The sequence below is a fragment of the Emys orbicularis genome, chromosome 1 (genome assembly GCF_028017835.1).
Source record: "Emys orbicularis isolate rEmyOrb1 chromosome 1, rEmyOrb1.hap1, whole genome shotgun sequence".
NCBI classification, from domain to species: Eukaryota; Metazoa; Chordata; order Testudines; family Emydidae; genus Emys; species Emys orbicularis.
The window spans coordinates 179,283,119-179,308,105 of record NC_088683.1 but is presented as its reverse complement, the minus strand read 5'-3'; the positions used below and the strand labels follow the sequence as shown (position 1 = coordinate 179,308,105).

General features: G+C 46.0%; 1 protein-coding gene across 1 annotated transcript; it reads left to right on the top strand.

The window, feature by feature from the left end:
- Window positions 1–474: 474 nt before the first annotated feature.
- On the top strand, window positions 475–23,507 carry MAEL (maelstrom spermatogenic transposon silencer). The gene is made up of 12 exons (XM_065423558.1): window positions 475–621; window positions 2,889–2,975; window positions 10,814–10,916; window positions 12,482–12,637; window positions 14,443–14,484; window positions 16,559–16,686; window positions 17,705–17,759; window positions 17,891–18,032; window positions 19,515–19,577; window positions 20,755–20,887; window positions 21,370–21,448; window positions 23,395–23,507. Exons 1-12 carry the CDS (start codon window positions 490–492, stop codon window positions 23,505–23,507), a joined length of 1,233 nt encoding a protein of 410 aa, XP_065279630.1. The 5' UTR covers window positions 475–489.
- The last annotated feature ends 1,480 nt before the right edge of the window (window positions 23,508–24,987 follow it).

Below are 24,987 nucleotides of genomic sequence, written 5' to 3'. Positions count from 1 at the left end.
AAGTTAATCCGGCCCTGCCTGTGCCAACCAAGCCCCTTATCCCCCCCATACTGCATGTCCCTGCGTGCCCGCCCCACAGCGCCCCTGCTGGCACCAGCTGCCCCTGCTGGCACGTGCCCTCGCTGGGTGTGGGCGAGCCAAGCAGAACTACCGCTCCCAGCATGCTCTGGCCCCATGGTTCGGAACCGCACATCGAGACTACAAGTCCCAGCGTGCCCCGGGGCGAGAAGGCGTGTCCCCTGCTGGCGCCGCACCGCGGGGCGCGCACCGCTGGGGTCCTCTCTCACCGGTCAATAGGAGATTGGCGCACGTGCCGCCTCGTGGCTCCGTCGGGCCCATGCGCGCGCGGGCTGCTAAGTGATATGATTGGTTCTTTCTTCGCGGAGGGGGCGGGGCTGAGAGGATTCGGAGAGGCCGCTGCCGCAAAGGCGATAAAGCGGCGGCGTCCGGCCCGGGCTCGGAAGCCTAGTCGGTGCCCCCCCCCGAGCCATGCCGAACCGCAAGGGCGCGCGCAACGCCTATTACTTCTTCGTGCGCGAGAAGCTGCCCGAGCTGCAGCGGAGCGGCCTGCCCGTGGCCCGCGTGCCCGACGCCATCCCGCTCTGCTCGCGGGACTGGTCGGTGAGCGGGGCCTGGCCAACACCGCGGGACCCCCCACATACTCGCACCTCGGGATGTCCATTGCGCCCTCCCCTCCGTCAGCCCCGGGCGTGCAACCCCTCTGCCAACACACATCTTCCAACCCCAGGTGTGCATCTCCTCCCCCTCCAACTCTGGGCGTGCATCTCCCCGCCCCCAACAGACACCCTCCAACTCCTGGTGTGCATCTGCCCATTACTTGCCCCCAATCCTGGGTGTGCATCCCCCAACACACCTGCCAATGGGCATGCATCCCCCCCAGCCCTGGGTATGTATCCCACCCCAATACATTCTCCAACCCCAGGCATGCATCCCCTTATTACCCCCCCCCCCCAACTCTGGGCATATATCCCTCCCCTCCAACCCCAGCTGTGCATCACCCCCCCCCCCCCACACACATATCCTCAATTCCAGGCATGCATCCCCTCTGCACACCCTTCTCCAATCTTGGGCGTGCATCCCCCCATACACACCCCAGCCCTGGGGTGTGCATCCCCCCCATACACACACATACCCCCAACTGTGAACGTGCATCATCCCCATACACACACCCAACCCCGGGCGTGCATTCCCCCATACACACACACCCAACCCCAGGTGTGGATCCCCATCCCTGGGTGTGCATATTTCCCCTACGCACACATCCTCCAACTCTGAGCGTACATCCCCCCCCACCAACGCACACCCTGCCCTGGATGTGTATTCCCCTATTACCTTTTCCCTACACCTACCCCTGGGCATGCACCCCATCTACAAGTCCTTCTCCCCCCCACACACATGTACACACCCACCCCATCACTTTCCATGCTGCACAGAGATCCTCTCTGGAGTGAAGTGTCTTCCTCTTTAGTTAGAGAAAGGCAGTAGGAAATGCTTTTTCTCTTTTCTGTTTATGGTGTTTGCATGTTTCCTGACTTAACTCAGTTTTAAAGGGACTCTCTTGCAGGGACTGGGTAACTGGTTTGAACTGCCCAATGTAGATGTGACACTGTTAAGATGTAAATAGTAGACAGTTCTTTGATCTGTTAAGTAGAAACATCTTTAACTATTAAAGGGATTTAAAATCCAATTTTCTTCACTATTTATACTATATTTTAATTTTTTCCATGTTATTGGTGAATCAGTGAGGTTTGTCTCTCTTCTAGGTTTTCAGTGTTGAAGTTTCTAAATTATAAATAGTACAAGATAATGAAAGATTATTTCAGTTAGAATTTTTTAAAAGGACACTTTAAACAAAAGTTTAAAAATGCTTATTACCAAATTTAAAATTTGGGACAAATATACCATTCTTTAAAGGGGAACAAATACAAGTCTGAATATAGAAATGTAATTTTGCATTTTTAAAAATTAAATCTTATTTTAAAAAAATTTAAATTTACAAATTTAAGATCTTGATCCTTAATTTTAAGCATGTGCATCAGTATTTGCTGGATTTGATCTGTGGGAACAAAACATTTTGCCAATACCTAAAAACCAGTAAATGAAACTTCGACCAGTCTGGTGGCATAGTCCAGGTGGAAGAAAAGGCAAAATGTTAACAAATGGCATTAGTAAAAGAGTGAATTAGATTGCTAAAATTCTTATATTTATTTATGCTAGGGCAGTGTGTCTCAAACTTATTTGATCGGGGCCCCCTTTTTTTGTGTCTGTAGTCCTTTAGGCCCCTGCTCCTGCCACACTGGTACATATACTGCCGCCCAGCTCTGAAGGCAAAGTGGATGCCACCCTTACTTCTCTGCTGCTGCTGACAATGGTGCTGCCTTCAGAGCTGGGTGCCTGGCCAGCAGCTGCCACTCTCCAGCTTCCCAACTCTGAAGGCAGAGCGGCTTCTCAGCCCCCACCCTCGAATACATTCTGTTCCTCTTGCCCCCCAATTTGAGAACCTCTGTGCTAGGGCGTGGCTAGTAGCACAAGATCAGTCTGTTAAAATGTTCATTAACCTGATTTTGGCTCTTAGTCTTGCAGTTTTATTAATAGTGCATAATCTCTCCCGCAGTGCCCACTTTAATATTAAAAAAAAACCCAACAATCTCTTTCTACAAAGAAATTCACTTGCCAACTTGCCCTTATAGTGTTTAATATGGTGTATCAGCCAGTACTGCCTCAATCCAGCTCCATTGCTGCTTTATCTCACCTTCTCTAAGCCGAAGACTACTTATTCTCCTAAGAGCTTGCTGGATTCTGGAGCAAGTTTGTCTTATTAGAATGAAATGGTCAGACAATAATTTATGTAACAATTTTATTCCCAGTTGCTGACTGAGGATGAAAAGGAGAAATACACCGAGATGGCTCATAAATGGAGAGCAGAGAACTCCACCCAGGCATCAATGAAACAGGTAAATGGGAAGGTAGAAGAAGAAACCTGGAATTTGGAGTGGGCTGAATAAGAGGAGTAACACAGTTGCAGGGGTTGGTCAAAAATTGTGACACACAGGGCCACCCTAAGAACTTACGAGAAGCCTACCTTCTGTCCCTTTTCCTTTGTTAGTGTAGAAATACGCATGGCTATAATATTAGTTTGTAATTGTATCTTTCTTGGTAGTCCAGAAATGTCTTGAATTTACCAACAATGTAAACCTATAGTTGAGCGGCTTTACCTTCCTCCTACATCTGCTCTTTAAATGGAGGAGAGAGCATGCAGTTCAGTATTCTGCCACACTGTGGACTTTTCCTCCAGAGTCTGCCTTACTCTGGATTTGGGGTTGAAGCCTAACTCTAATTAGGGCTATCATGTTAACAAGAAATGTTACTCCTTTTGCTATGACAGTACTGTGAAGGCTGTAGGTCACAGGCACTTGAGGTTGTAACTGTAAAGTTTGTTCATCTAAATACAAAATTATACCAGTTTAAAGGTGTGATTTCATAGCAGTTTAGTTAAGCCAATGCAACTCTGTGTGGACACTCATTTATGTTAGTTTTGCTTCCATTGTTAAATTTACAGTAGTACATAAACTTAAACCAACATAAGAGGCAAGTTGCACCAGTTTAACTAAACTAGTTTAACTTAGGGCTTGGCTACACTTGCAAGTTAGAGCACATTAAATCAGCCCAAGGTGCCCTAACTCCTGAGGTGTCCACACTGGCAAGGCACGTAGAGCGCCTGGACTCTGCGTCTGGAGCACCCGTGGTAGTCCACCTCTACAAGAAGCATATAGCTTGCTGTGCCCCGGCTGGAGTGCTGGGGTGTCAGTGTGGACGATGTGTTTCATTACTGCACTGTGATTGGCCTCCAGAAACGTCCCATAGTCCCTTGAAGTCAAGTGGCCACTCCCCGTCATTGTTTTGAACTCTGCTGCAGGCATGCGGATATCCCCGTTCAAAGCTCCGTTTCTGACAGCCGGCATGCTTATCTGCTCCGGGAAAAAGCAAACCATTACTGTGGAATGCTGCTGCTGCAGAGGCAGGAGTTTGTGCGTGTGTGAGAGAGAGAGGCAGGGGGTGGGGACTGATGTTGGGGTTTCCCACTGCTGCTGTCGGAACTTACAAGACAGCATGCTAACACACTCCCCCCCATACACACAACGCACTCCCTGTCACACTTCACCCCCCCATTTGAAAAGCACGCTGCAGCCACTTGCACACTGGGATAGCTACCACAATGCACTGCTCTCTGTGGTGTTGCAAGAGCTGCTAATGTGGCCACACCACTGTGCTTGCAGCTGACAGTGAACACATGGCAGCGCTTTCCCTGCTGCTGTCTCTAAGGGCTGGTTTAACTCCCGGCGCTGTACATCTGCAAGTGTAGCCATAGCCTTACACTGGTGCATCTTCTGTATATAGACTACAGTAACTCCTCACTTAAAGTCGTCCCGGTTAACGTTGTTTCGTTGTCACGTTGCTGATCAATTAGGGAACATGCTCGTCTAAAGTTGTGCAATGCTCCCTTCTAACGTCATTTGGCAGCCGCCTGCTTTGTTCACTGCTTGCAGGAAGAGCAGCCCGTGCAGCTAGCTGGTGGGGGCTTGTAACCAGGGTGGACCGGCAGCCCCCCATCAGCTCCCCGCTCCCCTAAGTTCCCTGTGCAGCAGCTGTTCTTCCCCCCCCACTGCCATGTGCTGCTCCAGCCCTCTGCCTTGGAGCTGCTCCCAGAGACTCCTACTTGCTGTGCAGGGGGGCTAATGTCAGGGTGTCCCCCTCCCCCCCGCACCCCGCTTACCCCTTCTCCATATAGAGCAGGGAGGGGACACGGACAGAGAGAGACAGAGAGAGCTTGGGGCAGCAGCTGCTGTCTCAACTTCCTGATCCACTTAAAAAGACAATGCACTTAAGAGTGGGTCAGCTTACTTAAAGGGGCAGTGTGCATCTCTCTCTCTCCCCCACACACAAGGTGTGTGTGTCTCTGTCTGCTATGCTGTCTCTCCTCCCTCGTGTTTCTGCTGTCTTGTGTGAGAGGCTACATTAACAACAATGTGTTAACCCTTGAGGACTCAGCCGAGTGCTAGTTCAGCATTTAGCAGCAAGGCATTCCCTGGGAAATATCCCTCCCTCTTCCACCCTCTAACTTCACCACCTCAACCAAGCTTCACAATCAGCATAGCTGTGAACAATATTAAATTGTTTGTTTAAAACGTATACTGTGTGTATATCTATATAATATATAGTTTTTTGTCTGGTGAAAAAAATTTCCCTGGAACCTAACCCCCCCCCCCCCCCCCCCCCACATTAATTCTTATGGGGAAATTGGATTCGCTTAACGTCGTTTCACTTAAAGTCACATTTTTCAGGAACATAACTACAATGTTAAGCGAGGAGTTACTGTATTGTCCATCTCAGGACATAATGATTTTCTTCTTAGCTCTGCCAAGTAGCATATTTTTATTGTGGCACTTTATATGTATGCAAGAAGACAAGATCCATACCTCAAAGAGCTTATCTGTTTCCATTTTAAATTGGTAGCACAAAATTTCTCTTAAGTGGTCAGACCAAAAAACAATCCAAGCAGAACCCTGCTTTATGTTCCATGCAGTTTCACTTTATGGACAATATCGTATATACTGGTGTAACTCACAACTGGGTTCCAATTATGAGGTGGACTGTACCCTTCAAATTCTTACTAGGACACGTGTCTTTCCCTGGGAACAGCAGTTATCCAGAATGCTGATATGCATTAGTGATTCTGAAAACGCTAAGTAGTGCTAGAGACCTGGTATCTCTAAAGGGTGGTCATGATTTGAAGAAACTCTCATCACATGTTATCTCAGTAGGTAATAAGACTTGGATCATGCTTCCTGCGTTGGGAGGTCTTGCAGATGTGGGAGTGGGATCTGTCCTGCAAAACATTTCTAGTTGCGGCTTATCTGTCAGGAAGGGGAATGAGGAAGACTGAGACGGTTCTTCGTAGCTCATCACAGTTCATCTATGGATCATAGTGTGATCGATCAGAACTCTTCCAGTGTCATGTTCTAGAGATGAAGTGCTCTTTAACTTGAACTACCGCTCTCTAGTCTCCTGGTCATAGTAGAAAAGAGAGTTAATGTGGGACATGTTTGTTGTCTGGGAATGGACGTGTCTGTGTCTCTATGCTGGCTACTCTTGGAGTCAGAGGTCCTGGCATCATTCAGGAGAAGTGGGTTGTAGCCCACGAAAGCTTATGCTCTAATAAATTTGTTAGTCTCTAAGGTGCCACAAGTACTCCTGTTCTTTTTGCGGATACAGACTAACACGGCTGCTACTCTGAAAAAAGTTTTTGGAGATCTTGTTAGCTTCTTACCACCTTACATGGGATTGGTTTTCGGCTTTTTTGCAGGTGGCCCAAACTGATATCAGCAGGTTGAGTCTAGCACTTGCTTGCTCCTTCCATCCATACCTAGATGCATTCTCTCTGACAACTCGGCTCCTGTCAAGGTGGAAATCTGTAGGCAAGCAAATCTCAAAGCAAGTGGCTTGAATCACCTTGTCCTCAATGGCCTTCTCTTTGCAAATGGATGAGATCTGGTGTGTGTTACCTACAGGCCCATAAACCCCTTTACTTGCTCTGCACAAGAGCTGTATTATTACTTCCTTAAGTCATCGTTCTACTGCTTTTCATGAACAAGTGACCTTGTCAAAGACACGACAATGTCTCTATAGCCTTTTTTCATCAGATTCATTTGAAGCTTGACATTTTGAAACCCCTGTGTCGCACTGTCTGGAGTGTCTCACATCTGAGAGTGCCTACCTCAGGGCAGACACCCCAAACTGGTGGTGTGTTCTAGAATTAGATGTCACCAAGCCAGTATTAAATGTGAACTCCTGGATCACTATAACAGTCTTATCATGGAGTCACAGACAGTCCCACACACTCTCAAGCCTGTCTTGCCACCCAGACAAAGACACAATTAGTGATAAATGGTCACTTATACCAAGAATCACTGCACATTCAGGGTGCTTCCAGTCCCAAGAGACCAGTCATTTACCCTTAGGTCAGTTGGTACCCTAGATCTTACACCAGAGACAGCCGCTGTAGCCAATCCTGTAATAAACTGTCTAAGGTTATGTCTACTCTAGCTCTTTTGTCATTATAACTTATGTCGCTCAGGGGTGTGAAAAAACACCCCTCTGAGTGACATAAGTAACACCGACAGAAGCGCCGGTATGGACGGCTCGTTGAAGGTGGTGTAATTATGTCATTGGGAGAGCTCTCTCCCGTCAGCAGAGTGGCTACATGAGTGATCTTACAGCTGTGCAGCTGCATCGGTGTAAGCTCAGTAGATAGGGTGACCAGACGTCCCGATTTTATCGGGACAGTCCCGATTTTTGGGGACTTGTCCCGCGTCCCGACCTTACATCGGTCGGGACGCACTTTGTCCCGATATCGGGGGGACCGCGGCAAGCCGGCACTGCTCACCTCTTCTTCCGGGCCCTAGGGCAGTGCAGCTGAGTTCCTGCCAGCCGGCAGGCGCCTGCAGAGTGCTGCAGCCCCACTCCCCAGGCATGCACAGAGGCAGGGGCGGGGCTTGTAGGCGCCGGCAGCGAGCCGCCCTGCCCCCCTCAACCTGACCTGTGCCGGAGCTATGCGGACAGGAGCCAGAGGGACGCTCCCTCCTCCCCCCGCTGCCAGCCCTGCGAACATGGCTGCAGCATGGCTGCGCTTCTCCCTCCTGCTCCTCGCCCTAGTTGCCCTGCTCTGCCCTGCTCCTGCCCGCACAGTGACCCCTCTGCTTGGCCGCCAAGCACCTGGACCGGTGCTTCGCCGAGTGCAAGCGCTGCACCGACCCAGAGTGCAGCAGTAAGTGGGTGCGGGGCGCTGGGGTCCCCGGACGGGACCTGCCTGCTGGATCCTGAGGCTAGCACTGCGGGGCAGGGGGGGTACTGTGCCAGGCAGGCTCTGGGAGGGAGGACGGGGGGGGGGGGGTGTCCGATGCCGCTCTGGGTAGCCCGTGCAGGGTGGGGTGGTGATGCTGCAGGGACGGGAGACCCATGGGGAGGCCGGGGTGGAGGCAGTGCTCTCGGGGCCGGCCCTCGCCCTGGGGCCGCACTTGAGGGAACCGCGATCCGGCCGTGAACCAGACGCTTCTCCGTCCCTTTAAAGGGCCAGTAGCCCAGCGTCCCGTCGGGCGGGTTCTCCCACGCGTGCCGGTCCAGCCCCAGTGCGGGGTGTGAGGGGAGGTGTGTGTTTGGCCATCGGCTCCCCAGCCCCATCTGCAGCGTTAGTACGTTCCGAGCGGAGCGGGAGGGGACGAGTGGCAGTTGGCCGAGAGTGAGTGGAGGGAGGGGGCTGGGGGACGTGGCCTGAGCGCACCCTCTGGCGCTGGGGGTGGGGGGGGTGTCCAGGCGTGCACGGGGGAGGGGCTTGTTGTTGTTTTTTGCTCCCCCCGCGTCCCGATTTTTCACTTCTGTCATCTGGTCACCCTATCAGTAGAGTAGACATGGCCTATAGGTTTGTTAGCTAGGAGAAAGCAATATGAGAGTTGTTTGCAGATTAAAGCAAGCAAACACACACCAATGAGTTACCACTTAAATCCTAAGAGTGACAGAGTTGTAGTGATCTGTCAATTCAAAGGGTCTTTCAGGGCGGACTCAGGGGTAACCCCTGGGGATCTCTACCTCAGTTTAGGACATCTGGCCCTGTCAGAGTTCAAACAGCGAGGAGAGAGATCGAAATTTTTCTGTGACTTTGTTTTATTCCCTTCATTCAGCTTCCAAGCCAACAGGAGGAGCTTCCTTGCACATAGCATTTCCCAGGTGTGAGAGAGCCATTAACCAGTCCTTTGTATTGTGATGTGCCTTGATGACCCATCTGATTTTGATAGTCCTTCTGAATGGGTGGGGGGTGATTCCCGGGACTGAGTTTGCAAGTTCAGAGCAAACTTTTTTAAAGTTATTCGGCAAAACTTACATAGTTTCTTATTGCATGGAATACAGACATTGCAAATGAGATTAATGCACGCAGCATCTTACAAGCATTTCATAGTTTAAACGCTAAATACATTCTTATAAGACTAATACCTGTTTTGAGCAAAACTAACCTACAGGTGACCTGATCTGGTCTCCAGCTACAAGATTGTCAGTTCTTATCTAATGCCTGCAGCCTGGATAAGAGCTGGCATCTGGCCTGCCAGTGTCCAGACCCTGTTAAAAAGTTTTGGTGTCACATAACAAATATGATCCTGAGAAAGCTAAAGAAAAGTTCCTTTTGAGCCTTTCAATACCTGGGGACAGAAGTTTTGTGATAACCATCACCAGGAAGTGTACTATCTCTACTCCTAGGATGCGTTCAGGTTTTAATGACTAATCCACCTTATATTAAGTTTTACAAAGTTATAGTGGTGGTACAGAATCTTCTGACAACATTTCTGCCCAAGAATCCTACTTCCACTTTCGTCCTGCCTACATTCTTCCCACACATGCAACCCCGTCCCAGCGAGGCCCTTCTCTGCATGCTTGACTTTCAAGATCCTAGGCAACTTTACTTGGGGGGAAATGAAACCCTTAAGTTCACCTAACTCTTTTTGTTCTACTAATTACACATCTCAGAGGTGTGTGGGGGGGAAATCTCTCTTCAGTCATACTGAACTGTTTCCTAAAGTAAGGAGAATCCAAACAATTCCATTGCTTATAATTTCTCTTTTAGGATGTCTTTACTGAAGTTGACCAATTTTTGGAGGAGTTCTTCACTGATATACATTCTGGTCATGTTCATTGTTAAACTTACTATTTCAGGACATCCGTTGAACGTACCTCCTCTCCGGGGTTGGGAATCTGTATTAAATAATATCTTTAAGGAAGGGAAAATTGCTTACCTTGTAATTCTGCTTCTCCAGCAATGTTGTCATGCTTGTACACCTCAGAGTTTGAGGGGTTCAGATGATAATGTAATGTGTCCTTTGTTCACACAGTGAGCACTCACTTCTACATTGTTGATTACATGTTCTGAGAAGGTTGACTTCCTCTGTACTGTTTGTTGTTGTTGTTTTAAGAAAAGATTATTGGCGTAACGTAGAAGTGTGTAGGTCTCTTACATATAATTGAAGTTTGGGGAGCCCTTGCTTCCACATTTTAAAAGGAGCTAGTTTAAATGTTCTGGGCCCTCTGATGTTCCTGAAGTTAGAGCATATTCTGGGGGCCAGAGCTCTGAGGCCAGCCTAGAGGTGTATCCGAAGGTAAAAAACCCTAAGAGTAATGAGAATTTTTTCGTGATTTGTACTGGAGACGCAAGACCCAAGATTGCGAATCCTGCATGATGATACCTTCAGAGAAGCAATAAATGGACATTACTTACCCTGTAATTCTAACTTCTGAAATATTGTGTAATAATGACTAATAAAGTAGATGTGAAAGAAATTGTCTTTAGCCTGCTCTTTATAGGCTTTTCAGTTAGGGGGGAAACTGTGTTAGTGACATCCTAGGGGAAGGGACGAAAGTCTGTAGGCTTGGAAGATATGTGACAAACCTAAACATGGATGAAGTGTCCTTCTGTTGATGTTCATTTTTTTAATTCAGAGGCTTGGCTATAGTTCTTTCCATGTGTTGGTAAATTGGTGTGGGCACCGCTAATATCCTTTGTGTCAGAGGAGAAAACATGCCTGCTCGTAATCGGCAGGTTCTGCCTGCATACTGCAGACTGTGGTTAGGTGGGTTTAGAAGGAGCGGTGCTGCCGTCCATTTATAGAGGACAAAGGAGGAGCTATCTTATGGTCCTTCTCTGACTTTGGAGGAGCAGACTATAGATTTAACTCTATTTTGTCTTCTACAGCCTCCCAGTCAGATTTCTCCGGTTCCTGCACCACTGCCCAGGCAGATACAGAGACACGCTTCTTTTCCAGATGCCATCAGTCTTCCTTGGAAGAACGATCAGGGTAGAGTAAACCTAAAGAAGCTTAATCCTAAGGATCTTGTAGTGCTGGATGACTTCCATAAGGAGCAGAATTGCTACATCTGGCTTATAGGCCTTAGCTGGGGAAAGTGGGAAATTCATGTTTAATTTAGATCTGAATATATTTAATATGTCAGACAAAAAATAACTTAGTTAAAATTACTATTGTAAGTTGTCCTACAGTAACAAAGGATTTCATAATAGAAATGTAGTTCATAATGTTCTGGGGGCAGTTTCTGCCCACAGATGTGTGGCTGTACCTCCTTTTAAACTTAATGGGAGTTGCATGTACATATTTGAGGACAGAATAAGGCCCTTAATGTCTGTAAATGATTGGAGATAAACCGAAGTGAACTGCTGCAGGAAAGCATTTCTATTGTAACTTCCATTTCATTAGGGATATACAAGACCTAGTCCAGTGCTTATGTCAAGTATAACAGGGTGGGGAGTTTTTAGATGTCCAAGTGCGAGCTCAGAACAACAGTATAGACACTGGGTAACAGGAGAGCCTAGCAGGGGAGAAAGCTATTGTGTCAGTCAGTGCTGTACTTGCACATTGGCTGGCTAGTGTCTTACTAAATAGAACCCTGAAAAGCCAATCTGTTCCCATCTGCATTTCCGTGTAAAACTGATACTTTGATCAGCATTGACTAGCAGCAAAGGAAACACTCAGAGCACTGCCACAGTGCACTTCACCCTGCCTCTGAGAAGCGCTAGTATAATATACAGTAGCACTTACAAAATGCTATAAACAGTCAAGCCACCAGCCAAGATACATAAAACCAGTGCAAGCAATAAATAAAATATTATTGAAGAGAGAATGGGCTAGGCTGGGGGTGAAGGAATACCCTTAGTTGTCACTGAAACACAGATGATCTGTACAGTTTTCACTGACAGAAGTCAATATTTTAGTAGTTTGGACCTGTTGCTATGCTAAGTCTGAGCATTGTTTCTTGTTTGTAACATACATAACCTGTCACATGTTCTTGCTCTGTTATTTTAGAGGTGAGCTCTCTCTAAGGGCTCTTTGATTCTTTTCAGCCCTCCAGTGTAAAAGCACTATATCCTTAGTTCAGTCTGCCTCCCACTGGATTTGGTTGAAGCTTAATGTGCTGTTTAGAGTTCCTGGTATCGGTGACATTTCCCATCCCTACTTAGAGACAAAATCTTGGAGAGCTTTATTGGAGGGAGGCATGAGTGGTGGTAGTTGATGGATTCCAGGCCCCTGGCATTCTTGTTAACCTGTGCTGTGATATTTACAAAACAGTACCATCTGAATTAAGCTGGAGGTGAACTGTGACTGCAGAATCTCCTGATTTATGCAAGTGTCCTTTTAACGGTTACCTTGTCCTTCCACATGCCACTCCCTGTTTTTCATCCAATTGTTATCCTGTGTCTTTACTCAGTTGTGTGGCCTAACATAGTGGGGCCTTGATCTTTGATTGGGGCCTATAAGTACTGCTGCAATATAAATAATAATGTTCACTGGATGGAAAAAAAACTTGCTTGCTCTCTCCTCTAGTGACCCCTGCAAATTTCTCCTTCCAGCTGTGCTTGGGAACATCTTCTGCTTCCTGAACATTTACAGTCATGGAGAGCTGCCCTCTCCCTGTGAGCAGCGCTTCCTCCCTTGTGAGATTGGCTGTGTCAAATACTCATTACAGGATGGCATAACAGCAGATTTCCACCGCTTTGTAGATCCCGGTGAGCCTTAAGGGACAGACGGAGGGGAGGAAACTCATCATTTCAGTTGTGTGGAAGGATGAAGACTTTCTAATCTCACTTCTCCCAACCCAGTTCAAGTTTCTAGCATAAGACACGCTCCTGTTTCCAGAAGTTGAGAATTTTAGGTAGATAGCAGCAGCATAAATGCCTGTGGTTAATGCTGCCTTCTACTAAAGTCTGCAGAAAGGTGGCCTTTGGCATCCAACTGAGTGAGAACTTGAAAGGTAAAAGAAATCTTGTGAGAAAGTAGTTGAAATAAAATCTTTTACGAAGCTGTCTAGCCATCAGCTGGAAGAAAAACTACTACTGTGTAGGTGGGATGCTGCATGCTTGTGTGTGTTGGATTTAATAGTAAAATGCATTTGCCTAGATAGTGGTCGAAACAGAGGTATGCAACAGGTTGTAAAATGTGTGTATTGTGCAGAGTTTGTGCAAATGAGTATAGCTAAGAAAATAAGTTTTAAATAAGTGAACATTCATGGCAGTTATGGAAGGACACACGATGGTAGATAAAGCTGTTAACTAAACTGTTAGGGGATAAGAGGGAAGGTCCTCTCATGGATTGGTAACTGGTTAAAAGATAGGAAACAAAGGGTAGGAATAAATGGTCAGTTTTCAGGATGGAGAGAGGTAAATAGTGGTGTCCCCCAGGGATCTGTTCTTGGACCAGTCCTATTCAACATATTCATAAATTATCTGGAAAGAGGGGTAAACAGTGAGGTGGCAAAATTTGCAGATGATACAAAATTACTCAAGATAGTTAAGTCCCAGGCAGACTGCAAAGAGCTACAAAAGGATCTCACAAAACTGGGTGACTGGGCAAAAAAAATGGCAGATGAAATTCAGTGTTGATAATTGGAAAACATAATCCTAACTATACATATACAATGATGGGGTCTAAATTAGCTGTTACCACTCAAGAAAGAGATCTTGGAGTCATTTTGGATAGTTCTCTGAAAACATCCACTCAATGTGCAGCAGCAATCAAAAAAGCGAATAGAAAGTTGGGAATCATTAAGAGAGGGATAGATAATAAGACAGAAAATATCATATTGCCTCTATATAAATCCATGGTACGCCCACATCTTGAATACTGTGTGCAGATGTGGTCACCCCATCTCAAAAAAGATATATTGGAATTGGAAAAGGTTCAGAAAAGGGCAACAAAAATGATTAGGAGTATAGAACGGCTTCCATATGAGAAGAGGTTAATAAGACTGGGACCTTTCAGCTTGGAAAAGAGAAAACTAAGGGGAGATATGATAGAGGTCTATAAAATCATGACTGGTGTGGAGAAAGTAAATAAGGAAGTGTTATTTACTCCTTCTCATAACATAAAAACTAGGGGTCACCAAATGAAATTAATAGGTAGCAGGTTTAAAACAAAAGGAAGTATTTTTTTCACACAACACACAGTGAACCTGTGGAACTCCTTGCCAGAGGATGAAGGCCAAGACTATAACAGGTTTCAAAAAAGAACTAGATACATTCATGGAGGATAAGTCCATCAATGGCTATTAGCCAGGATGGGCAGGGATGGTGTCCCTAGCCTCTGCCTGAAGCTGGGAATGGGTGGCAGGGGATGGATCTCTTGATGATTCCCTGTTCTGTCCATTCCCTGTGGGCATTGGCCCCTGTTGGGAGACAGGATACTGGGCTAGATGGACCTTTAGTCTGACCCAGGATGGCCGTTCTTCTAGCACAACGAGATATTGTTCATTATTTGGTGTTCATGTATCTGTTTCTTGCTTGATAAAATGTGTATTCTCTCTGCCCTCTTGCAGGAGAGGTGCCACGTGGCTTTCGGTTTCATTGTCAAGCAGCAAGTGAGTATCTGAGAAGGAAAGGGGTGGGATGCAGGGTTTGGCAGTTTCACTGGCTTATGTACACCAGTCCTTCAAACATTTTCCTTGCTTGTGAGAAGTGATGCTTCTCTAAGAACTGTGCATCTCGAGTCCAAGAGAGAGATGGGCACTAGAGCAAACTTCCTGAGGGATTTCATAATGCTGTGTCTTCTGTAGAGCAAGAGCTCTTCTTTCTGAATAACTAGTCATTAAAGAACCTCTGACACTTTTCACTAATGATGGTGTCTTGCCCAAACGTCCATTGTGGGTAATCATGTCCTGTTGGCTATGATCTGCCCTCCCACGTGGAATTCCAGTTAGCTTCAGTATTTCTGTCCTAAACGTCTGTGTAACTTCAGTGCGTGATGTTTCGTAGCTGTCGTTTCCATCTCTGAGGTGGCTGCCTTTCAGTGGTGGGTAAAGCATCTCCCCCGTGTGAGAGATGCTTTTATTTCCTTGTGTGGGTACTACGATACCCACACAAGGAAATAAAGGAACAAATCAACAGAGCCAGACGTGTACCCAGAAGCCTCCTGCTACAAGACAGGCCCAAAAAAGAAACCAACAGAACTCCACTGGCCATCACCTACAGCCCTCAGCTTAAACCTCTCCAATGCATCATCAGTGATCTACAACCCATCCTGGACAATGACCCCTCACTTTCACAGACCTTGGGAGGCAGGCCAGTCCTCGCCCACAGACAACCCGCCAACCTTAAGCATATTCTCACCAGCAACCACGCACCGCACCATAACAACTCTAACTCAGGAACCAACCCATGCAACAAACCTCGATGCCAACTCTGCCCACATATCTACACCAGCAGCACTATCACAGGACCTAACCAGATCAGCTACAGCATCACCGGCTCATTCACCTGCACGTCCACCAATGTTATATATGCCATCATGTGCCAGCAATGCCCCTCTGCTATGTACATTGGCCAAACTGGACAGTCACTACGCAAGAGGATAAATGGACACAAGTCAGATATCAGGAATGGCAATATACAAAAACCTGTAGGAGAACACTTCAACCTCCCTGGCCACACAATAGCAGATGTTAAGGTAGCCATCTTACAGCAAAAAGACTTCAGGACCAGACTCCAAAGAGAAACTGCTAAGCTCCAGTTCATTTGCAAATTTGACACCATCAGATCAGGATTAAACAAAGACTGTGAATGGCTATCCAACTACAGAAGCAGTTTCTCCTCCCTTGGTGTTCACACCTCTACTGCTAGCAGAGCACCTCACTCTCCCTGATTGAACTAACCTCGTTATCTCCACACTGATTTATACCTGCCTCTGGAGATTTCCATTACTTGCATCTGAAAAAGTGAGGTTCTTACCCACGAAAGCTTATGCTCCCAATACTTCTGTTAGTCTTAAAGGTGCCACAGGACCCTCTGTTGCTTTTTACAGATTCAGACTAACACGGCTACCCCTCTGATACTCCCCCGTGTGTGTGCGCGTAGCTTGTAAAAAATAAATAAATGGGTAAAAAAATACACTGGAATCTTGTTTTTTCCCAAACTGGAAGATGCTAATATAAAGTATCATTATTAAAGAGGAACCTCTAGAAATACAAACGTAATACTTCTCCATGCAGCATTGACATTCAACAAGTTAAAGTATTCCTACAACCCTGTCGGTTGGCCCTCTCTGCTATTTTGACTTGCACTGCTTTGTTTTTACCTTTTCCCTGTATCGCCATTTGAGCAGTGTTTATAGATTCCAGTTAGTGGACTTCCTGTCCCTACACACACTGCTAACTGACACAGCTGCTGCTTCCCTTTATCAAAATGCTTGGGTAACTCTCTCTTTAAAGCAACGTAGGGCTCTCACCTGAGATGATCCCAGATCTTTGGGGAAAATAAGTAGGTGCATGTTAAAGGTGAGGTTCTGGTGTGTGCATGAACCTTGCAGATGTTACTTGTGGATGGTAGGTGGGCCTAGGAGTAGAGAAAGGAGTGCGTGTTTCTTTAATTAAAAAAAAAAAAAAAAAAAAATGGACTGCTCATATCCCATTTTTCTCTCTCCTCATTAACCTCCATTAGGCGATGCCACTCACAAGATCCCCATCTCTGGTTTTGAGCTCTCGAAGGCTGGTCACCCTGTTGTGTTACGTGAACTTTACTCGTTTGTTCGGCCAAACCGCGGCAGGTGGCCACCTGTGTACTGCAAGGTACAATCCAGCCCCCTCCAAGTTAGAGCAGCTCTTCAAAACACACAGTCCTATTGTAGTTGCCCAAAGAAGCCTTTTTAGCAAGGGTAGGGAACCTTCGGCCAGCTGCTTAATTTCATCCAGCCTGCGGCAAGCCCCGAGCCTCAACCCCCACCCCCTCCACCCGTGGGGGGAAGCTAGGGTTGCTAGGCCATTAAAAGTCTGGTTGGCTCCACGCAGCTCCCAGAAGCGGCTGGCATGTGGTTGCGGCCCCTAGGCGCAGGGGTGATCAGGGAAGCTCCGCATGCTGCCCCCGCAGTGATGGTTCCACAGCTTCCCCTTAGCTGGGAACTGCGGCCAATGGGAGCTGCAGGGGCGGTGCCTACGGGGGCGGGCCTCATGCACAGCGCAAAGCCTCCTGGCCATGCCTCCACCTAGGGACTGGACATGCCAGCCACTTCTGGGAGCAGCGTGAAGCCACGGCAGGCAGGGAGCCTGCCTTAGACCCGCTGCGCCACCGACCAGGAGCCACCTGAGGTAAGCGCTGCCCGGCCGGAGCTCACACCCTGAACCCCTTGCCCCAGATCGGAACCCCCTCCCGCACCCTAATTGCCTCCCAGAGTCCGCACCCCCTCCCGCACCCCTTCCCACACCCCATCCACAGCCTTAAGCCCCCTCCTGCACCCAAACTCCCTCCTGGAGCCTGCACCCCGAACCTCCTCCCACACCCCAACCCCCCGTCCCAGCCCTGAGCCTCCTCCTGGACTCCAAACCCCTTGGCCCCAGACCCGAGCCCCCTCCTGCACCCCAAACCTCTCATCCCCAGCCCCACCCGAGAGCCCGCACCCTGAGCCAGAGCCCTCTTTAGGATGTATGAAGAACTTTCAGGAAGAGTGAAAATGGCTTTGTGCAAGAATTAAAGTAGCTGGAGAAGATGGTTTAGGAGTGGCGGGGGAGGGGAGGCGGAGAAAACTAAACTCCACTCCATAGCTGTAGTTGTGTTCTGGAGCATGTGACAGTGAAACCTTTTTCTCTGTAGTCTGATGACTGGTACAGAGTCAACTGGTGTCTGAAATGGATGGCTAAGGAAGCAGGTGAGAAGTTAATTTTTTAAGATTGTAAGGAGTCTTAGTATCTCAGCAGCATCTCCTCTGTCCCACCTATATTTGTCAAAGTTTCTGCCCTTCCTTCTCCTCTTCTTGACTCAGTCTTCTCTGAATAACAGGCATTGAGAACCAGCTGGAGCTTCTCAGTGTGGAAAACCTGGTGGTGGAACTGTACCAGCGGAAACTTCAAAAGGAGCCTTCCAAGACCTGGGTGCGCAACCTGCTGGATGTCTTCATGTGGGATTACTCCAGTAACACTAGGTAGGCTGGCATTGGCTCTTCCCTATTTCCTGAACAGGAAGATGTTATAGTGGTAACTATCTGTTAGCCAGGTGCTTTAAACAGGCTGCACACATACACCTTTCTTACTTCAGTGTTAGGTTAGCTGAAGACTCTAGTCTCATCATTAAGGCTGGTCCTCCTGGGATCATGGCTCAGATGTGGCTGGAGGAAATGCGCTCTTGGACAGTATGTCTCTGATTTTTCAAGCATAAGCATAGGTTTGAAGTCTGTGAAGCAGAGGCTTGTGGGTTTGACTTGAGAGTGGAAAGGGATGGGGTGAGATAATACTTCCATGTGCTTGTGTTTGGGAGGTATCTCAAAATATGAACATCTTTGCTGCTTTGAATTTCCATTAAAATTGCATTAAGAAAAGGTTTGGAAGAATGTTTGCTTCATTAATAATCCACTGAATTATAGTAGTCAGATGTTCTTATTTGTACCCCATAAATTAAAATACAGGTAAGTCGGAATTATCCTGCTGGACTGTATATCCATTTCTGTCTGCCAAAATAGTTTTTTTTTTTAATAGAGGTGCTTAGATTAGAAATCAGAGCAAGGTTCTTTGGTTTCATCCATGAAAATCCATTGACTTAACTGGGTTTTCATGGATATCTCTGAGAGCAAAACACCTTATATTTGGATAAGATTCAGTTTGAATATATTTCTCGCCTTACGTTCAGTTTTTGAATGTGTATCATGGACAGCAAAGATAGACTTCTTGGTTTCACTTTCAGGTTCTCATGCACTAGCACAGTGCTGCAACATCTGGGCTGCAAATGCTGCAGGAGAAGCTTAAAGTGACACTGTCCATTTACTTCTGACATTTTACCTGCTATTGTTATAAGTAACAACTAAGACTGTAAACTTTTTGTAACTCTAAGATTATAGGAGAGAAATATCTGTCTGGTTATTGAGTTTTTGACAGCACTCTGTATAGTCAGTGTCACCATTTCCTTTGTATAGTCATTTCCCCCTGTTTGTGTGGGTCATTCACACACCAACAGGGAAAAGAAACTGTCCTTTTAATAATAATAATAATTAAAAAAAGGGGAACCTTGTGACTACAAAATCACAAACTCCCAGGGAGAATCTGGGGCAGGTATAGTACCAAAAACTACTTTTAAGTCTTTGAAATTAAAAAGACTTCAAGTGGATGGTTTTCCTTAAATTCACTTTTCTTTTCTTTTTTTAAGAAAAAGAGAATTTCTATTAGGTTTTATAAAACTACAACCTCTTAACTAAATGTAAACTTAGGGGCCCAAGCTATGTTACTTTTGGGCACCAAGACTGTGTCAGGAGTTTTCTAGATCTGGGTGTAATTACATTGAAAGTGACTAGGAGAAAGGGAGGTTAGCATCAGCCAAGGGGTTTCTAATCCAACTAGATTAATTATATCCATCTCAATTAAGAGTGTAGTTTTGTTTTCATTATGAACTCAGAAGAATTTCAATCTGCACTTAGGTGCAAGTGGCATGAAGAGAATGACATCCTGTTCTGCGCTTTAGCATCCTGCAAGAAAATTGCGTGAGTACCATGAAGGAGATGTGTCTATGTTGCAGACAATTTTTAGGGCTGGTCTACACTGGGGGGGTGGGGGATCAATCTGAGATACACACCTTCAGCTATGCTATTCGCGTAGCTGAAGTCAAAGTATCTTAGTTCAACTTACCTGGCCGTCCTCACGGCGGCAAGTCGACCGCCGCGGCTCCCCTGTCGACTCCGCTTACTCCTCCTGCCAAGGTGGAGTACAGGGCGTCGATTCGGGGATCGATTTATCGTGTTTAGACAAGACACGATAAATCGATCCCCGATAGATCAATTACTACCCGCCGATCGGGAGCTGCTCTCCTGCCCTTCCCTTACACAGCTCACATGGGGAAACTGACCTGGACACACACAGGGCCTGGTGTCACCACTTGCGCCCAGCCCTCCCCCTCCCCAAACATTTCTCCGCAGGGAGGAAGCAGGGCCAAATAGAAGGGAGAAATCTGGGCGTCCCCCCCATGCATTACCTCTGCAATATATCCAGTTTTGGGGGGGGCAGTGCTCCCCCCCCCAGTCTCTGCCCATGAGTGCCTGTGCTTTGGTGGGTGTCTGGTGACTCTGATTGCTCTAATGTATTAGAATTATATTGAGGATTGTGCCGTCTGCATTAGAGTTCACTGTGCTTTCTTAATAGCAGCTTAGAGTTCCTGTGTTGAGATGAAATATAGTGAAGACTTTCTACCAATTTCTATCCTAGAAATTCACGTATGACCCTGTGCGCTGTGCTTTTTGGAAGTAAAAGGGGTAATTTAGGCAAATATCCATTTAAATAATTGCATTATCTCCCCAACAGTTGGATATAGTAGCAGTCTTCCTGTTCAAACTGATTTAATAATGCTGTGCACCATTAAACAATTGTCATGTTTCACCCTGGGTGATGGGGGCAAGTGATTCTTGTAGCTTCATGGATAATTTTTAAAGAAGATTAGCCTTTTTCTGGATGAAAGGATGTTATTAGGGTGTAGTCCTCCTATCTCACCTTCCCTCCCTCCCCCCCAACCTCAAAGTACTGTATTGGTGATAGCAGCTATTCCTTCTGTATGTCTTTCACTGTAAAAGAGGCCTGGGGCTATGTTGCCTTTGTATATAAGAAATACAGTACAGAATTCTTATCAGAACTTTTTTTTTTTTTTTTTTTTCCCTTTGCTCAATGTAGTTATTGCATCAGTAACACTCTGGCAAGCGTGTATGGAGTTTCGCTCACAACAGCTCACCTACCTCTGCAAGACTATGATTCCAGCAACAATATAAACCCCAAGGTGGTGGTACTGGATGCTGGACGTTTCCAGGTCATCTTCTTTGAATTTGTGCTGAATTATTTCAGGCTGCTATGACTACTCTTTTCCTGAAGGTGGCCTGGTTTCTTTCTGGGGCAATGGAGTTGACCTTCCGGTGTCAGACTGGCTATATTCACTTGTACAGCAGGTGACATTCTTGTTCATAATGCACAACGGGTATTGGGAAAGCCAACCAGGAAAGTTCTCCACTAGCTGACTAGACATCTTTCTGAAGTTTGTCCCAACCCTTTGCTACATAAGCTGTGATCTGACCATCAGGTCCTCCAAAATATACCTGCAAAAATGCTTCTTTTAGAATAAGAGGCAGGGAGAATTAACCTGTTTAAATCCTATGCAGATAAGCAGCCAGATATTCTGTCTTGCCTAAATCTTTACCCAGCACTCTTGGGTATCGTGAGTAGGTGTGGTGGATGCTATGTGAAAGAGAACACTTGTCTGTTCTGAGAAGGGGACTTGAATTTTTTCTGCTACAGAAGCTGAGGGCTCAGAATCCTGGTTGTAATCGATACTTCAGTTCTCCAGTTGAGAAACAAGGTGCTGCCTCTTCTGCTGGTGAGTTTGAGACTTTCAGATTTGGGAAAGGAAAGAATGAGAATTAAGTCTTTATCAGATGACTGTGGCACTGTCCTCCTTTGCCCCCCCTGTCTCTGGATACAGTAAATGGCCAGATGATCATCCCAATACCTCCCTTGGGTGGTACAGCTTCAGCTCGTTCATGTATACAGTTGTAGATTTGGTTGAACTCTTAATGTCTGACCTTAACCAGATGGGCCAGTGCCAGTTTTACTGGAAAGAATTCCCAGAGCCAAAAAGGACTCCTCCAATTCATTGTGTTCAGCACTCCTTGTGTGCTGTTACCTCCAGCTTCCTGCAGCCCTCCTTTCTCTCAGCATACACCAGGGTTGAGAGAGGACTTCCTGGTGGGTTGTCTTCCCAACACGTAGTCTTGTATAAAAAGTACAGTACATACAAACTCAGTGAATACTGGTTGCAGTGTGACTTCCATTATAAACTTGACTCCTTGAAAATCTGCCTTTTTGGAGCTAAAACATTCTTTAGTTGGTCAGAGCCCGAAGATAATGTTTATTTTATGGAAAATGAGAGCTGCATTTTCCCAGGTACTTCTGAGTTAAGTGAGCAAGGGAAACAGATCTTCTTCCTAAGCCACAAAGTATGACATTTTCACAAGGGTATCTGAAATGTCAGATCATGGCTAGTCTTCAGTGAGGGCTAGTAGCTGTGAGTTGGAAGAAAAACAATTTAAATAGGCTTAGTTTAAAATCTTTTTTTTACTGCACATACAATCTTGCTATATTTCAAGTTGCAGTATTGTGGAGTTGGAGCAAACGCTCTTTACTTAGCTCATAAAGAAAAGCAAAACAACTGAGAATTTTTCCTTTGTATAAATACTCTTGGCAGTATTAACCCACATGTACAGCATGCACTGTGCCAAATTCTGCTCTAGCTCTGTATAACCTCACTAAAGGCAATGGTTTGCTTGGAGCAACAGACAGTGGACCAGTTTCTGCTTTTCAAGTTCAATAGCTATGTGCAATATGGGTGGACTGACATTGCTAGGAGAACCTAACTCTTGCCTTTTTAGACTTTGTCCTTAAATGCTCAATTTTAACATTACTCTGATGAAGATTTACATTTAACTTGTAACTTTACACATGTGCTCAGACATCTGAATGCCTAATAGAAAATGTGAAAGAGCAAAAAGGTTCCATCAAACTAAGTTTCCATACCAGCCTAAAGAATCCTATTAACAGCAAAATAGTTGTCAATAGCGTGTTCCAGCTTGGGTCTACACCCAGGATGAAAGCTGCCGTTCATTCCGCCCTCAGATCTGGTTTGTCAGCTGTCTGCAAACTCTAGCAGACATCACTGTCTCAACACTCTGTTCACACTTTTAAGACTGGTTTCCTTTACATCCATAAGGGCTAGAGAATTAGGCTTTGTGTACCTCATTTGCCCTGTTTCCAGCCAGTGATGTAGCTGCATTGATGCAAACCCCTAGTGTAGATAGGGTAAACTAGGACGTGCTGTATTGCAATTTACCACTGATTGAAACTAGAGTAGACTAATACCCATTAGGGTTTGAGTAAGGGCAGTCAAAACAGCAACTAGAATTGGTTCAATCCTTCCGTGTAGACCAGGCTGGGGCGGGGAGGATTTTAAATGAAAATTTAGATTCTGGAGCACAAGATGGCAAACAGGGAAAAATACCAGTTCTCTGACCTGCCTAATCCAACCCCTGCACTAAGACCACAAACTACAAGTCATGAGCCTTTGCCAGAAGGACGTCATTGATGGACTTGGTGTACTTTGAGGACAGCATTTCAAAGTCCAAGACACTGCCTCTTGGTTAGTTCAATCAAAAGGTGCAGTCCCACTAGTTTTCAGCTGGAGCAAGGGGAGATAGGACAGCAGATCTCTTGAATTATGAATGTTTTAAATGCTGATTGACTTGCAAAATGTACTGGTTAATTTTATAGGTGAACATCCCTCTGGAGTGACATCGCCATGTAGCACAAGCATCATGCGAGGAAGAGGAATCACTCGCTTGCTGGAGAGTGTCTCCAGACTTTCCAAGTCCTCCAGCAACTGAAAGCCCACCTGCCCCCCTAACCTTACCAGGAGAACTGCACATCCTGCTCTTCCTTATCCCCATTATAGTCTGGGACTTTACCAGATTGCAGTTGCTTTGTCTGTCCCTGTATGCAAAACCCTAAAATACATTCCCCTTCCCTTGACCCAATGTAACAGTTCCCTTAGAATGATGACAGACTCGTTGACTGGAGGGGAATTTTCTTTCAGTTAGAAGGAAATCCTGGTTTTATCTATAGAACTACTTATTTTGAAGGGAACTGGCAACTTCTTGCTCTCTTGACTAAATGCAGTCTTTGGGCTTTTCTTTTGTTAGCTAACGGGAGGAGAAATGCAGGAAAGAGAGGCTGGTGGTCAGTAACTGCATGTTAAACGTTCTTCTGGTGGTTAATATAGCATTAAACATGTTGTTTGAATGGTTTAGTTCTTTAATTTCCCTATCACCATGGTCTCTTCCCCACCTCCATCCCTCTGTTAGATGTTGGAAGACAGTTGTCTCCGCATATAGCCATATAAAATAACACGTGGCTGGGAGGCATTCTAGTGCTGAAAGACAGGGTGGTGGGAGTGTCTCAAAGGGGTACTGCCATAAATTCTTCATGAGTGGAGGGATGGATTGAGTAGTTGAGTTGGGGAAGTAAATAGACTAAAATACTTGTTGGTAGAAAATCTTCCTTTTGTCTTATACTTACTGTGAAAATATGGTAGGAGTCTTGTCCAGCTGTTCATGTTCTGTTGGGCATTGACAATATACCACGGTGACAGGGGTCTTGCCTTTTCTGTGTTGCTGTGCTGGCGAATACTGGTGTTACAAACTATGATCAGCTCCTCAAATCTTGAGGTTCATAATATAGTATAACCTCTCTTTTTTCAAAGGAATCCCAAAACCATTAGTCTGTTGTACATGTCTGCAGGCACAATTTCAGACACCTAGCAGGGCTGAAGTGACTGCCGACTATTAGTATTTTGGAGTACCTGTAAGAATGAGAGTAAATGTGGAAACTGGGACACTTTATCACATTTTATTAGAAAATTGGATGCCAGATCTCTGGGAAAAGAGATGTCTTACCAGTTTCCTGAAAAGTTGTCTGTCTTCTATAAATTACTTTTTTTAATCTTACATTTTGAGGCAGTTGCCTGTAGAAATAAACGAGCTCTTTTTTTCCCTTTAAGTTCCTCTGAGCTGCTCCACAGTTTACTCCAACTGAAGTTGCCGTTATGGGCTAATTCCACAGCAATTAATGGTGATGTTACAAAATGGATTGCATCCCTGGTAGGAAGCAAAATGCAGATGAGTTAGCTCATTCCATCAGGCACTTAAGAAATCTTTAATGTGCTTACCCTTATAATTATAAGGAGCTCAGATACCACGGTGATAAGTTAGGGATAAGTGCCTGGATAGGTATTGTTTCATCTGGAAATTAGCTTCAGTTGTACGGAGACTATCCCTCCAATACACAAGATCACTGAACTGCCTTAAT

What these genes read in the sequence shown, in the direction of transcription:
- MAEL (XM_065423558.1), top strand. Translation starts at nt 490, where the DNA reads ATGCCGAACCGCAAGGGCGCGCGCAACGCCTATTACTTCTTCGTGCGC. An exon ending in CCCAGGCATCAATGAAACAG is followed by an intron (nt 2,976 to 10,813) that starts GTAAATGGGAAG and finishes TGTCTTCTACAG; the next exon opens with CCTCCCAGTCAGATTTCTCC. An exon ending in GTTTCATTGTCAAGCAGCAA is followed by an intron (nt 14,485 to 16,558) that starts GTGAGTATCTGA and finishes AACCTCCATTAG; the next exon opens with GCGATGCCACTCACAAGATC.